Genomic DNA, 14,250 nt, shown 5'->3' on the forward strand with positions numbered 1-14,250 from the left:
CAATGTCCCACCTGTTTAAAAAAAACTGGAATATTGCATCCATCTCTGTCCGTATACGATTTGGCAAGAATATACTGACACTTATAAATAGTTCGAATACGAAACGGGGAAATCAATCAGCCGCAACGCGTGGCGCCTTGGTGGTATGGGGAGGGTAGAAGCGATGCACTTAAGCGGGGAGAATTCATCACGCGGCTGCTCGCTCTGTGTATAATTCTCCAGTCTCCGCATCATTATTTGAAATAAATCTCGTCACGCTTGACAACATGAATATCAGTTTCTCCCGGCTCTGAGAATAGAAGCTGGAATTCATGTTATATAAATGGCTTTGACGCGTATTTATAAAAAGCGCCCATAGCCGTGAAAGGACACCGCACATTTTTCAAACGTAATAATGGTAATATCACGAGGTTATTTTATTACTTTACCAGGAAAGTCTCCCTAAATCTCCGGGATACTTCTGGAGGGTCCTGGATTGTGATGTTTAACAATTCGCTTTTTTATATTTAAGAGGAGTGTCTTGCACGTGGAAAGCAGCAGCGCTTACATAAACCCCACACAAACAAGGTGACGACATCCAAATGGCGATACAAATTGGTCCTCACTCCCCCTTGCTGTAATGCCACATCCTGGCGAGCAGGTCTGTGAGTCTCGTGAATCTCTACATGATCCATCAACCCTTGGATTCCAGACGTGCGCCACCCACTCCCAGCGTTCAGAATTCCTTCCCGAATCTTACCCCCCCCCCTCCTCCTCTCCCCCATCTTTGCATCCTAACCTATTTCGGTCGCTTTGATCCAGTTAATCAATTACGATCCATGGACCATGCTTTAAAAATCCGAGTTCTAGTGCTCGCCCAAGGAAATTAACTCCCCAATCACAGATCTGTCGAGGTTTTAACACCCATTGGAGAGAGGCACTCCAGCCCCTGGAGCCACTGAAGCCTTGCCTTAAGTGGGTTATAAATGCTGCTCCGCCTTAATAATGAGACAGACTATGGCCCAATCAGCTTGATGCACGTTCCACCCTGTTAGTCCATGCCACTGCATTGGCCACGGTTGGGATATGTATTAAATCGGTAATGGTTTGCCATTAGTCAATTTACGAGTGTCACGATTCGATTAAAAAAACTGTTGTTTTTTTACGCTGTGATGAATGTAGCAACTTCTAGTGGCGGAATGGGGTCAACATAAAACCAATTACAGAAACCAAATGAAAGTTAATTTAAAAAAAAAATTGCCATGTGTCACTCCGCTGCTCGACGATGGCTTCCCCACGCCGTGTCCGGCATTGGGATTGTTTGACCATACTTCTCCACGCTGGTCACTGCGGCTTGGTGAAGTGGGGTGTCCATTCAGACGCTGTCTCCCTGACAGACCTGGTCTTCACCTGAGGCCGGCTGCTTGCGTTGTGGCCGAAACGTCGTGATAATTATGTTATTATGTTTTATTTTTATTATTTTATTACTTCCCTTCTACGTGACTTTACCGAAAGAACCAAGAAGATGTCCAGGAGTAGTTCAGATATCACTTGTCATTGATGTTGGCCGTGGCCAGGAATCAAAGTCACCGCTAATAACTGCACCACGATTCCACATACAACATATATATGAATTGACAAACGTCTATTTTTGCGCAGAACTCCGATGCGCGTATCGAGAGCTGAATATTTAATATCAATCAACGATTTGATGCAGCCCTTTGCCCCTAATTGTGTATTTTATTAGACCAAGGCTTGCCATGTACTGTGCATCGTACTGCCATCTCCATGTACTCCAAGACTGAGTGAGCACAACGTTTACTTTGTATCAGTTGTCAAGAAGGAAATCTAGCTGTCCATTTATATCTCCACGGCGATGTAAAGTGATTTGTCAGAGATGAACAGCAGGGAGGCAGGATGCTCGCTCAGACAGCGGCCCTGGTTATGGTGTCGAGTAACACTCCGTTAACGACGCCCGCCACGGCGCTTATATAAAAATGACATAACAACCTCAACAGAGATTGCGTTAGGCAAGCCCATTACAGTCGGTGATATCCGCCACGCCTAAAATTGCATTTTTAATTAACGGTTTCCGCCTCAACATCGCGTCAATTACAAAAGGGTCACGAGGCATGCGGTGCCAAGCGCAGACGGTCAGCTGCAGCTGCAGACGGACGGACGTGCAGATGCGGCTTCCCTCTGAGCAGTGTGGCAATTTTTTGTTTTATTTCGTGTTTGCCCGCCACGTGGTCACCTGAGCCGATACGCCAGGTAACCCCCCCCCCCCCCCAAAAAAAAATAACAACCCCCCGATGGCTCAGAGGTGCAGTTCTCCAGAGGGTTGGAGGGCCGCAAGAGCTTCCTCTGCTAGCGATGAGCTCACTGAACGAATCCTCGGGGTGCCCCTCGTGTTCCCTTCGAAACGTCGGGTGGAGGAGCAGCCCCACGTGACGCTGCTTGGTCTCCGCCAAAGGGAGCCCAAGAGAGTCCGTCGATGCAAGCGTTCGTCCGACTCTTCCATACTGGCGGATGTACCCACACTTGACCCCACCGCACGCCACTTGCCAATTCGACTAACTAACTAACGGTGGCGCACACATCTATACTGCGGGGTCGCCAGAAGCGGGGTTGGGGGAGGGGAGTTCAATAAGCGTAGCACCGTTGTTTAATGACGGGCCGCGCTCGTGCATCGGACCGAGCCGTGGTCACCTCTGCATTGCAAGTGCGGTGTTCTAACCGTTCCACTAGCACCGGTTTTGCATGTATGTACGTTGAACTTCCTTTCCACCGTACTTCACCAGCCGTGCTAATCGGAGGCGCGGGGATAGGGCAACAAAGAAAACGCACAAAATGACGCTGTCGAAATCAAGATTATAATTTCGAATTGCAATTGTTAACATGCCACGCCAGAGTGGGGTGGGGGGGGGGGGACCCACGGCGTACGCGAGGGAGCAACGCTCGATGACCGTGCGCTGCATGGCGTGGCCCTCGGCATGACGGATTCCCGAGACCCACAAGGGATCGTCGTCACGCCGCCGGAGCAGCTGCTCGTCCCCGCCCTGATCTCTTGACGCTTCAGGATGGCTCCGTTTCAGCAGCAGAATGCCCAAACGTGTTCCAGCGATGCGGGCAATGTTTTCCCCGTGCGCCAAACATTGCCGTGATTCTGTCGCAAGCAGTTGACACGACATCGTGCTCCTTGCAGTTTATGATAAATATAAAGGCCGGGCGCGGATTAACGCAACGCTTTGGCGTCATTTGTGTGAAAGATTAATGACGGCACCTGGGTGTGACGGCGCACAGCGCATTTCACGGCTGTGTTAAATGTCAAGCAAGCGAGCAAAAGGTAATGCCCACTGCAGAACCAGGTTCGCCCTAGGCACTGCAGTGTGCGTGTGTGCCAATGCATCGATTCGTCAATCATATCGATACTTACGCTCGCGATACACGCGCCTAATCGGGTGTATTGCTTACTCTCGATTAACTATTGCATGCAAGCGGACGGAGCGAGTGAAATCGCCCACGAAAGACAGACAAAAATAAAAACGATAAACCAGGCAATAAAATCAAAAGGAAATTTCATTGTTGGATGAAGTCACAAACCCGAATTGTCTAATAAAGGATGCAAGATAAAAATTTTTTTAGAATTTTGGGTAGGGATCGAGGCTCTTCAGGAGCATGAATGGGAATGAATAAATAAATACATAAATCTACATACTTCCTAATTATAAATGTTGTGGGTTTACCATCAACACACCGGTGTGCTGTACTAGTAACGAATGGGTATGTTTTGTTTACGTGACAAATCTTACTAATCGCCTGCGTCAGGTGGTGGCAGGTTTAACGACACATTTATATTTACGCGATCAAACCCAAAAAAAACTCTATTATGGATCATATTGGTCGCGAAAACCTCCCTGTTAAACTGACATACTCCCACCTGTATCGCTACAAAAACTATACACGTATTTTTATCCATCAGCCGATACACCTTCCTGACCAATGTTATCGACCTGCATTTGCTTAAGCAAGCAAACTCTGGACCGATTTTGACTTTCAGGATCTCATCAGCGGTGCCAGGCCCGTTAAACATATACAACCGTATGTTATTGTTTCGATTTAAAGCTTTCGTGACTGCAGGGATTCATCTTCTTGATTCTTTCGGTAAAGTCACGTAGAAGGGAAATAATAAAATAATAAAAATAAAACATAATAAAATAATTCTCACGACGTTTCGGCCACAACGCAAGCAGCCGTCCCCAGGTGAAGAACAGGTGTTCTTCAGGTGAAGAACAGGACGGCTGCTTGCGTTGTGGCCGAAACGTCGTGAGAATTATTTTATTATGTTTTATTTTTATTATTGTATTATTTCCCTTCTACGTGACTTTACCGAGAGAACCAAGAAGACGAATGTTATTGATAAGAGCGCTCTATCCTCACGTCGGCATCTTGTTCAGCGCACAAAGCAAAACTGTGTAGAAACGCACGATTCCATTTTTTTGCGAAGAGTTATTGGTCGTTATTAAGTAAGTAAATAAACACACTTCCATCCATCTGCGTACTCTTTGGAGCCCTGGGCGGTCCTTATCCAGAGCCTGTGGTGGAAATATCACATTCCGATGGCAATGCCTATTTCACCATAGGGGAGCCACTGATGGCTTCCTAAGAGCCTCATAGTTCACCAACAGAAGCCACGCCCGTCAACAATAGTAGTAGAAATAAAAATAATACATCTTTATTGCAGTGCATGAATAAATGAGGCACATTTCAACTGGGGTTAAGGTGAACACGTCCGTTGGCATTTGAAGAATGCAGAATATGTTTGTGCCACTGCCATCGGCCGTGGTGCATAAACACATTTTTCTTATTTCAATAAAAAAAACTTACCGCATTCATCGTTGCCCACTTTCTTATGACAGACAATAATACATTCAATTGCCCGAGGTTGCAGGAAAATAACTATTTTTGCCTACTCCGAAAAAAAGTCCAGAATAAAACCTATTCTTATTTTTCATCATTAAGTGGTTATTCCGTTTTGAAAAATAATACAAATTTCCATCCATTCTCAATCCAGCGATGCATTGAAGGCTTCCCCACGCCATGTCAGCCATGGGAGGGAGGGGGGGGTCACTATTCTTCACAACACCGATCAGTGCGGTGCTGGTGAAGCAAGGGGAGCGGCGTTGTCACTCATCGCTGTTGTTCGTCGCGGCCGGGAATTGAACTCGGGTCGTCTAATCCACAGCGCAGCTCGCTGGCCAGGCTGTATAAACGTTTAGAAATAAATGAATTCGGGTGATGGGGGGGGGGGAGATACAAAACAAACTGGCATTGTCTCGTGGCTTGATAGTTCATGTCAGCTCGACTTGAACGCGAAATACATAAACAAACGAATCTATTTCTCTATTCGCACTAGTATAGTTTTTTTTACAAAGCGCTCGTCCGCATATTGATCGACGACGCCTGTCACATATCGCTGGCAGAAGAAATAAATAAATAGATAAATAAAGTTAATAGTTTCAATAAATTAAAAACACATCCACGCTCATGCTGTGCCGGTGGATGTGACTGAGGATGTGACTGCGAATATGAAGGTGGATGTAATTGTGCATGTGATAGTGTATTAATTCTAGATTTGAAGCTTTCGTGACTGCAAGGATTCATACTCTTAGTTCTTTCAGTAAAGTCACGTAGGTAAAAAATGAAATTAAAATTAATACAAAAATAAAAACAATAAAATCACGACGTTTCGGAGGCAACACAAGCTTCCGTATTCAGGTGGATACAGATTTTTTGCTGTGACAGTTTCACCTGAAGACGGAAGCTTGTGTTGCCTCCGAAACGTCGTGATTTTATTGTTTTTATTTTTTATTAATTTTAATTTCATTTTTTACCTACGTGACTTTACCGAAAGAACTAAGAGCATGTGATAGTGGATGTAACTGTGGACGTGACTGTTTAAGCGACTGCGGGTGTGGCTGCAGGTGTGACTGCGAGTGTGACGGTGGAGACGACCGAGCCGACATCCCAGGCCGCCAGGTGGTTGTTGTGCAAATTTGCAAAGCTCCATGAGGCTGACACTTCAGAGAGCGCGGGTACAGACACTACGAGGTTTAATGTTCGGGCGCAAGAACATTACCGTTGAGACATTTGCTGGTGCGTATAACAGTGTGCGGTCCCAATGTCTTCCCCAATTCCGTTGTGTTGTTGTTGTTGTTTTACAAATGCGCGTTCAGTGCATTCTAAATGCAATATGAAAAGCTGAAGATTTACGCTGTGCAGCGATGAAGGGACATCGGCACGCTGCTAAGTAATTACAATGGCTGTCAAGGTGTGCACGCGTTGTTAATCACAATTTATCGTTTCGTCACTTTAAATTACATTATTTCTTTCTTTGCAGAAGGATTTTCTCGGTTTTATTCATAAGAACACCGAAAGTTGACGTTTTAATTTTTACGGGAAAAAAAAACCACCCGCGCGGCAAATTCTGCGTAATGCATCGCGCGCTTTGCCTCCCGCGAAATAAATTGCTCACTCTGATGGAGCATTCACGGCGCACTATAACTTACACGATAATCAATCCTTGCCATTCTAACAACACTAAAGCAGACGCCTTACAGAAGGGAAAAATCAGCGTGATATTATTTTCCTTAAACGGTGAACGGCTTCATTAAATATTAGAAATAAGAGTCATAAAAAGCAACGCAACTATTTAAAATGTCAAAACGCCAGTAAACAGCGTAAAGTTAGAGGCGCAGCCCTGCAATTGAATGCTTACGCCACTGCTGGTGGAAACAACGTCCGCTAGATAGGAGGGAGCTCTTTGGAGCATGTCTCGTGGATATTTCTGCCTACTCTTTCCACGTTGCCCGGACGTCTTAAAGGAGGTATGAGTCCCCACACTTCACTCCCGCAACACGCTACCCGCACGATAGACTCACTTTGGCGGACCCATTTGTACTGCTGAGTGGACACAGGCGATGAGAAGGGGGGGGGGGGGGTTAGAAGCCCGTATCGTTGTTTGAACTGCCGCGCCAGGAGATCGAATCAAACTGGTAACCTTCGGAATGCAAGTCATGTGTGCACACGCGCCCAGTGAACGCCTGATAATAAAAATAAAACATCCGCGAGACACTTCCCAGATTAACACCCAGGGTTTAGATCAGGGGGTCAACAGTTAGCAGCCCATAACATTGGCAGCTCTCAGCAATCTCTTGGCTGCCCTTTGCAATGCCCTAACCAGGGTCCTAACAACACCCGAGGCCGAACAAACTGCCACTGTTTAAAGGCCCTCGAATTCAGAATTTAATGTCACGGGGGGTGGGAGTATTCACCGTCGATGCGGTTGATGGCAGAAACGGCACGTGGACGTGACCTGCTGGACAGCCTCTGCATAAATTCCTTTCTTTCTTAAATTGCTTCCCCGTGTGACCGAGTCGATGAATCTCGTTATTCCAGAGTGCATAACATTATCGTGCGGTGTGCATTAAAATCAAGGATGCTCACACCCACATCAAGGGATGTTTACGATCATTTCAAATACTTATTTTTTAACCAGGTAGTGCAGCGTATGTGCGCGCGTGTGTGTGTGCATGTTTAATGCCCGTTTATGGATATGAATAAGCAATGCGATGGAACAGATCGGAATGTTAACTCAAAGTATGAACCGTTCACCTCACTCAACAAAGTGCGAATAGGCTAAATATAGATGTCGATGTACAAAAAATTCGTCACGCACTGACGAATGTGCTTGATTATAACAATAAAAACAATGACCGCAATAACATGGGGAGGCCTTCATCTAGCAGTGGATTGACTACGGCTGTTATAGAGTATTGTTATTTTATTACCGTATTTTCTGGAGAGTAAGGCACGTGCAATACTTGTGCAAAGTGGCAAGAAAGTTATACAAATCTGTTTACACCTACACACATACACACACCGGATCATTAGACGCATCCTTGACTGTTGCGTTTAAAAAATACAGGTGGGAAAAGTTGCGTCTTGTAACCCGGAGAATGCAGCCACGTGGGATGGCAGGGAATGGAACGGAAGGTTTCGTTTAGAATGAATTCAGCCCGACTCGGTTCCAGGCAAAGGCTCTAAGGTTTAACGTCCTTTAGAGGGCAACTTTCGCGCTCACAAAAACTACTAAATGTACGTACATTTACTTACCCTTAACATTAATTAAAGTTGTTAAACTTTAAATTACCCAATTACGCGTTGTGAAGCGGTCGAGCGAATGGCTCACAATCGGAATCTTGCGAGTTCGCACCCTGATTCTGGGTTGACTCGGCCCATCATCCCTCGCGGTGTATAAAATAAATACTGTGGTTGTCCTCCCAATAAACTCGCCCGCTATAGGAATGTGGAACTTCCACACTGGCTCAGGGCTGTAAACTGGAAACGAGCAACGCCTGAATGTTCGCTTGAGCGGGAGAAATCACTGTGACTTTGAATTGGGGCTCAAAAATGAATAACGCTGATCAAGAAATCGCCCGCTGAGTTGTATACGAGTTGGCGCTCAGATATCTGGAAAAAAATTCTAAAGTGAAGGGGGAAATTAATTCGGTACAAAATGAACACGCTTTCCTGATCTTTCACCATCAATTTGCCGAACAATTAGGGGTTAATTGCTCAACATTTGGGCGCTTTCCTTCAAAGTACCAACAACGTGGGCACTTATGCAGCCGTTGCTTTATCGCAATTATAATTATATTAAGCCCTCGGTTAATTAAGGGCCACGGCGGAGGGAAATGTCATCACTTTTAATTTGCGCGCACGGAGGCACTGCCGTGTTGCAACCTCCGCGCGCGCGGCCTGCCGGAGACTCAGTGATGACGACACGACGCCTTGCCAAGTGGATTGCCATTTGCCATCACACACACACAAAATCTAAAAACTAAACATCCCACAATGCAACGCGACAGCGACATTTTTCTACCTTCACTTTTAATTTGAATACGTTTATTCGGCAATGCTTATTTGTTCTTTAAGTTGTTTCTCTGTTGCCCAATAGCTAGTATTAGGTAACTATTCAAATGCGGATTTAAAAACTGGTAATTGGAAAACATAAAATCTGTCACCAAGCCCCATGGTGTAAAGCGCTGGAAGCTCTTGCGCCAAACTATTCCACAAAAAAATCTAACGTACGAATGATCACAGACTATTACACTGACGCTGTGCCCAATTCCAACGAATGCCAGAAGTTAAAATCGTACGAAGCAAAGCATATTCACGCTGGACCACGATCTATACCGACACCAACATATCTCGGCAACCTTGCTCCTCGTTTTCAATCTTCGCCATTTGTTCCAGTACATGGGTGAACCATATTATTTATTGATCGTTTCTTTTAGTCAATGTGGCAGCAGTTAGCCTTCCTTTGTGTTTATTTTTTTGGGGGGGGGTGTTTGTTGGTGGGGGGGGGGGGTATCGTCTATTTTTATCATTGCTCTTTTTGCAAACGGTAATTCACAGAGGTACCGACAGTCTCATTAACCCCCACGCCTCCTCCGAGGGATTCCAGAGGGCAGGCAAGCCACTGGCTGTTGCGCGTGACGGGAGGAGGTGTCTTGTATAATTCAGGCAGTGCACGCCTCGCCCTGGGGCTTTGTGTTTTAATTGTTGTCCCCAAAATTGGAACTGATAGCCACTGATGTAGTTGTCCGTAGGCGGTCAATCCGAAAACCCTCGCGGTTCAGGATTTACTGGGAGCTTCTTCCTATTCTTTCGTATGGCCGCTGATGTAGTAAATGCAAAGCAACAACTTCACATTCAGGTGGTCAAGCACAGATAACCGCATCAGGAGTAATTCATCACCGTGATGTCTCTGTCGTATTTGTGAATCGGGCTTTGCATCGTTGTGCGTGGTACGGTCTGTTCTGGATGACCACAGTAGCCACACTACCGAGAAGCTTTTAATTTTGCACTTGCGCATCAGGTTATGCGCATCTGCTGCCGCGGTTTGTGCGGTGGATGCAATTCATGGTGGGCCATCAGCTTCGTGGAAGAACAAACCCAGGGATATTCTGCGTTAGGGCTTTCACATGGGAGCTATGACACCATGAGGCATGGGAAGAGGCTTAACAATAGCTTGGTGCCGAAGGTCCCCGCGTCCCCGCAACACTGGCTCATTTTGGCTGGCTGGCGATGAATGTTAAAGTCTTAGGCCTCCCCTCGGTCGACTCAGCCTCAAATTAGTACCTGGTGTGGTGTGTAAGCATCTCTACTGGGGAGACAAAAGCGGTCGGGCGTGGCGCTGGCCTTGTGCTCCGTTTCGGCCTTTATCGATGCCCGCTAACAGCACTTGCCTCTATAGTCTGTTAAAGGCTAAACGGGGGGGGGGGGGTCTTTGTCTGTGGTTATTCAGCAGCAGCAAAGTTATTCAGCAGCAGCAACAAAGTGCTGCTGAATAAACGCACGAGAACGGTGTTTGCATCCGGTAGCAACGTGTGCGGTAGCCTCTCTTGGGGTCAATGTTTTAAGACAAACAAATACAAAATCCCGTTGATGTGACCTCAGCTCAAAATAAGATCTCTCATTGTTTTGCCGTGATTACTCGCGGGCGTGTAAGCAAATTAAGCGATCAAAGTTATGTTTAATTGCGTTGGCCTTTAACAACACAAAACCCACGTAGAAAAATAAATAAAGATGCGGGTTTTCCGACACATCTCCAAGTGCTGCATGTAAATCGGGGGGGGGGGGGGGTGAGCAGAGAGGTGCCCCCGCCCGCGTCCTCCGTGTGATAACGGCACAAAGCTTTCCCAGCCTCTGTCGCGAGATTTTGATCACATGGAGAATGCTGTGCTCAGCAGAATGAGCAGCAGCTGATTGCCACAGCGCACGGATATTGACAGGACGTTCCCCCCTCCCCCCCACCGCAATGCAACGTGGTTTTAGAGGTCAACACCTTTTAACGGCCACTTCAATAGCCATGAAATGTTTACGTTTGTAACAGGCGTATGCGGTGGCTTTATGGTGTCCATCGAATGGACGGTAGTACGCTTTCATCGTATTTTATACGGAGGATTTTGTTTATACTTTATCTATGAGGAGTGGCAAACGTCGGCGTATTGTAAGATTTAAAAATAGTGCATCACATTGCTTTATATTGGAACTAAATGTGTGCGCTAGTAACGGTTCATGCAACAAGAAAAATATTGATACAACTTCATTGTAAAGATGTTGAACAACCAAACTACAACTGTACATTTAATTGGCTTAAGACATCTTTGTTAAGACAATTTTCAATTATTCTTTGTTTCCATGCACAACATACGGTGTATATCATTTTAAACGAAATCGCGAATTGAATATTTCTTGTTGGCAAGAGCTTCGTGTGCATATACCAGTTGGCCCGTGGCTTTGTGCGTAGCTTGCCATAATTTTTTTTCAATTAAAAAATGTTATTATCACACGAAGTCTCTTTACGTGTGACGAGCGGCAAGTGTTTGCCCCATGTAAAAAATATATATTAACACGACAATTTAAATCTTTGTTCACTCAACAAATATTTTGTCGCATGCCAGTTGAACTTCCGCTGTGAGTTGTCATGGGATTTGTGCGTGGCTCTTCCATGCCACTGTGTGCCCCACGTCCCCCATGCCCTCTGCCTTCCCCCCCCCCACCCCTCTCTCTCTCTCTTGCTGCCTGTGTCCATAGGGAAGGGCACGCGCTCTGACGGCAGGCACTGCACCATTAAGCAGCGGTTGCTGAAATGTATTGCTTGCGCCCGCTCCAATAATTCGTCGAATGGTCAAAGCAAGTTTGGATTCCGGTTTAAAACAAAAAAAACGTGTCATGCGTCCCCGCGTCTAGCGTCTGCATCTCCTCGTTGTATTGTTTACTTCGCTACTACTTTGTTTGTGTTCATTTATTTCTTTAGTTACTGCACTTTGTCTCTTTTATTATTATTATTCGGGAGTTACGTAAATTATAAGCGCTCGGGGTAGTGAGCGGTTGGCAGAGGTGGGGGGATGGGTTGAGGAGTGTTGAATAGGGAGCTGTAAAATTTGATCATGAGTCACGGATCAAGGACGATGGGGGCAGAGCAGCGTGCCAGGCCAATAAACTCGGCGTCACTGAGAGTTTGCAAACCTCTGCAGGGTAAAGATGTTCACTTTCTAGTTAGGCAGTGTTTTCTATTAGCCTGCACAATATAGTTCTTGTTTTACGTATGCAGTATGTAAAACCTGTATTGTTTTATTTGGAAATGATTATTTTTAGGCAGTGAGTTTCACCTCTTAAATTAGGCTGTTCTACGGTCCATTTACCTTTTGGGCCTTCCAGAATACCTATCCGAATAAAAAATTACGTAATTACTTATAATAAAACCATTATTATTTAGGGGGTAATTATCAACTATATGATTAATTGTTACATGGTCATTGACGCACGTAATTATTATTATTCAGGACATATGAAACGGGCATGAATGTAATCTGAACGAAAAACTAGCGGCAAGAGGCATCCGGTAAAGTTTTGCCGAGTAACGTTTGTTTTTAAAATAAAACAAACAAACAAACAACAAACAACCCCAGCACGTACCCTATGGGTCCTGCAGCTGCATTGTCAAAATGTAAAAGGTCATCGACGAGTGACCCCCGCCTGGCGAAGGGGCAGTTGGGAGCTGTCGTTTTGTGCCACACTCTGTGTCCTTGCTGTGCACCGTCTGTACTGTCTCCCGTCACTCGCTGTCGCACCTCGCATCACTCGAATGTCAAACAACAACAACAACAACAGGTTTTTATTTTATTTTTAACACGACGGTCACGTGCATGTCGTTGTTCCTCTTGCACGCCCTGCCCATTCGCCACACCGCACGCACGCACGCACACGGCAAAGTGACACAAAGTGGCTTCTTCCGACTCTGCATGCGCGGGCATAGCCTTGGCTAAGTGGTCAGACGTCTCGGTTGACACCATTCACCCCACCCAGACAGCGGCAGGCAGAGGCTAGCTACATGAACCGTTCGGCTAAAGTCTTTGGGGCACAGTCTTTGCTTATCCATTAAAATAAGACGAAACTAACGGTGCATGCTTCCAGACATTGCACACTCCCGCTCTGCGATCAAACAAGCTGGAGTGTGATCGGCACGTGCCCCATGGTTTTTTTTTGGATTCCACTTGAATTCAAAAGCGAGCACTCCTTGCCTGCTCATCCTCTTTTAAGACCACCGAACACCACACAACGTATGAAGTAAACAAATAACACCATTTTCCAAGCCGCTCAATGCAAATTGGCATGCAGCCGCGTGCGATTTGGAAACACTTCCATACCACAAATTACCGCCTCATGTTCTGAAGCCTCCAGTGGTGCAGCTGTTTAGCGTCCAAGCATTGCAACTGCTGTACACCGGGGCCCACGGGCTGGGTGGCCCAGTTGCCTAACTATTAAGAGGGGGGTCGATTGGACAGCGAGACCTTCCCATATGAATCCTTTCTCCTATGCAACTCATGCTACGCCACACCACTGGAAGCCTCTGGGTAGGCAAGGCACTCGCTGCCAGCGGATCGGATGCAGTGGCGTAACTGTGGCAATCGGATCGGTGGGGCCCCAAGATTTGATTTGTCTCGCACAGTCGCACCCAGGCGATTATATTTCGCGGCTCCTCTCGCCTAGTCACATCATTACGCTCACAGTCTCGAACATTTAACGCTAGAGGGCCGCTCCGTATGCGCAAAATGCAGCCACGACAGCTCTCATGGTGGTTGTCAAGGGGGCCCCAACTCATTGCTTTGGCCACCACGGAGAGGAGGTGGGGGGGGGGCAAGGCACCCCCTGCCTGCTCCCACGCAAGTTACGCTACTGATCGGATGAATACAAAAAGCAATCAGAGGGACATCCCGCTCAGCTCCCCTTGAAGCCATCCTGTGCGCTCTCACGTTCCACAGAGAGCACGGAGGACGACCTGGAGCTGTCCCCCGTGTGCCACCGTCCGGAGGGGCTCGATATCTTGCAGGAGCAGACCAAGTTCAACCGCAAGGAGCTGCAGATCCTCTACCGCGGCTTCAAGAACGTACGGCTCTCCCACGCACACACCGCTTGTTTCGTGATGTGGTGAAGATTTTATTTCCGCTCCCCCACCCCCCTCTTCACGATGATACATTGTCACAATTCGAGGTCGCGATGTGATTCGATCTTTTGTTGTCGTTGTTGTTTCGTTTGTATTGTTTGCCTCTTTTGTTGTCCCCTGTTCGTTCTTTCTCAATCTGTGCATGAACCTCAAAGTATAATTTCCATTTAATTTTGGATACATTTCAAATAGCC

General features: G+C 46.4%; 1 protein-coding gene across 5 annotated transcripts in view; it reads left to right on the forward strand.

Moving 5' to 3' along the window:
* LOC133345510 (Kv channel-interacting protein 2-like) overlaps positions 1–14,250 on the forward strand; it is a 99,216-nt gene that overhangs the window by 73,982 nt on the left and 10,984 nt on the right. For all 5 annotated transcript variants that reach the window (XM_061556302.1, XM_061556303.1, XM_061556299.1 and 2 more), the window contains exon 2: positions 13,875–13,999. In XM_061556302.1, the coding sequence (XP_061412286.1) occupies positions 13,875–13,999 (125 nt within the window). The remainder of the gene's footprint in view (positions 1–13,874; positions 14,000–14,250) is intronic.

This window comes from Lethenteron reissneri, chromosome 22 (genome assembly GCF_015708825.2).
Source record: "Lethenteron reissneri isolate LAM-NWPU_2019-01 chromosome 22, ASM1570882v1, whole genome shotgun sequence".
Taxonomy (NCBI): Eukaryota; Metazoa; Chordata; class Hyperoartia; order Petromyzontiformes; family Petromyzontidae; genus Lethenteron; species Lethenteron reissneri.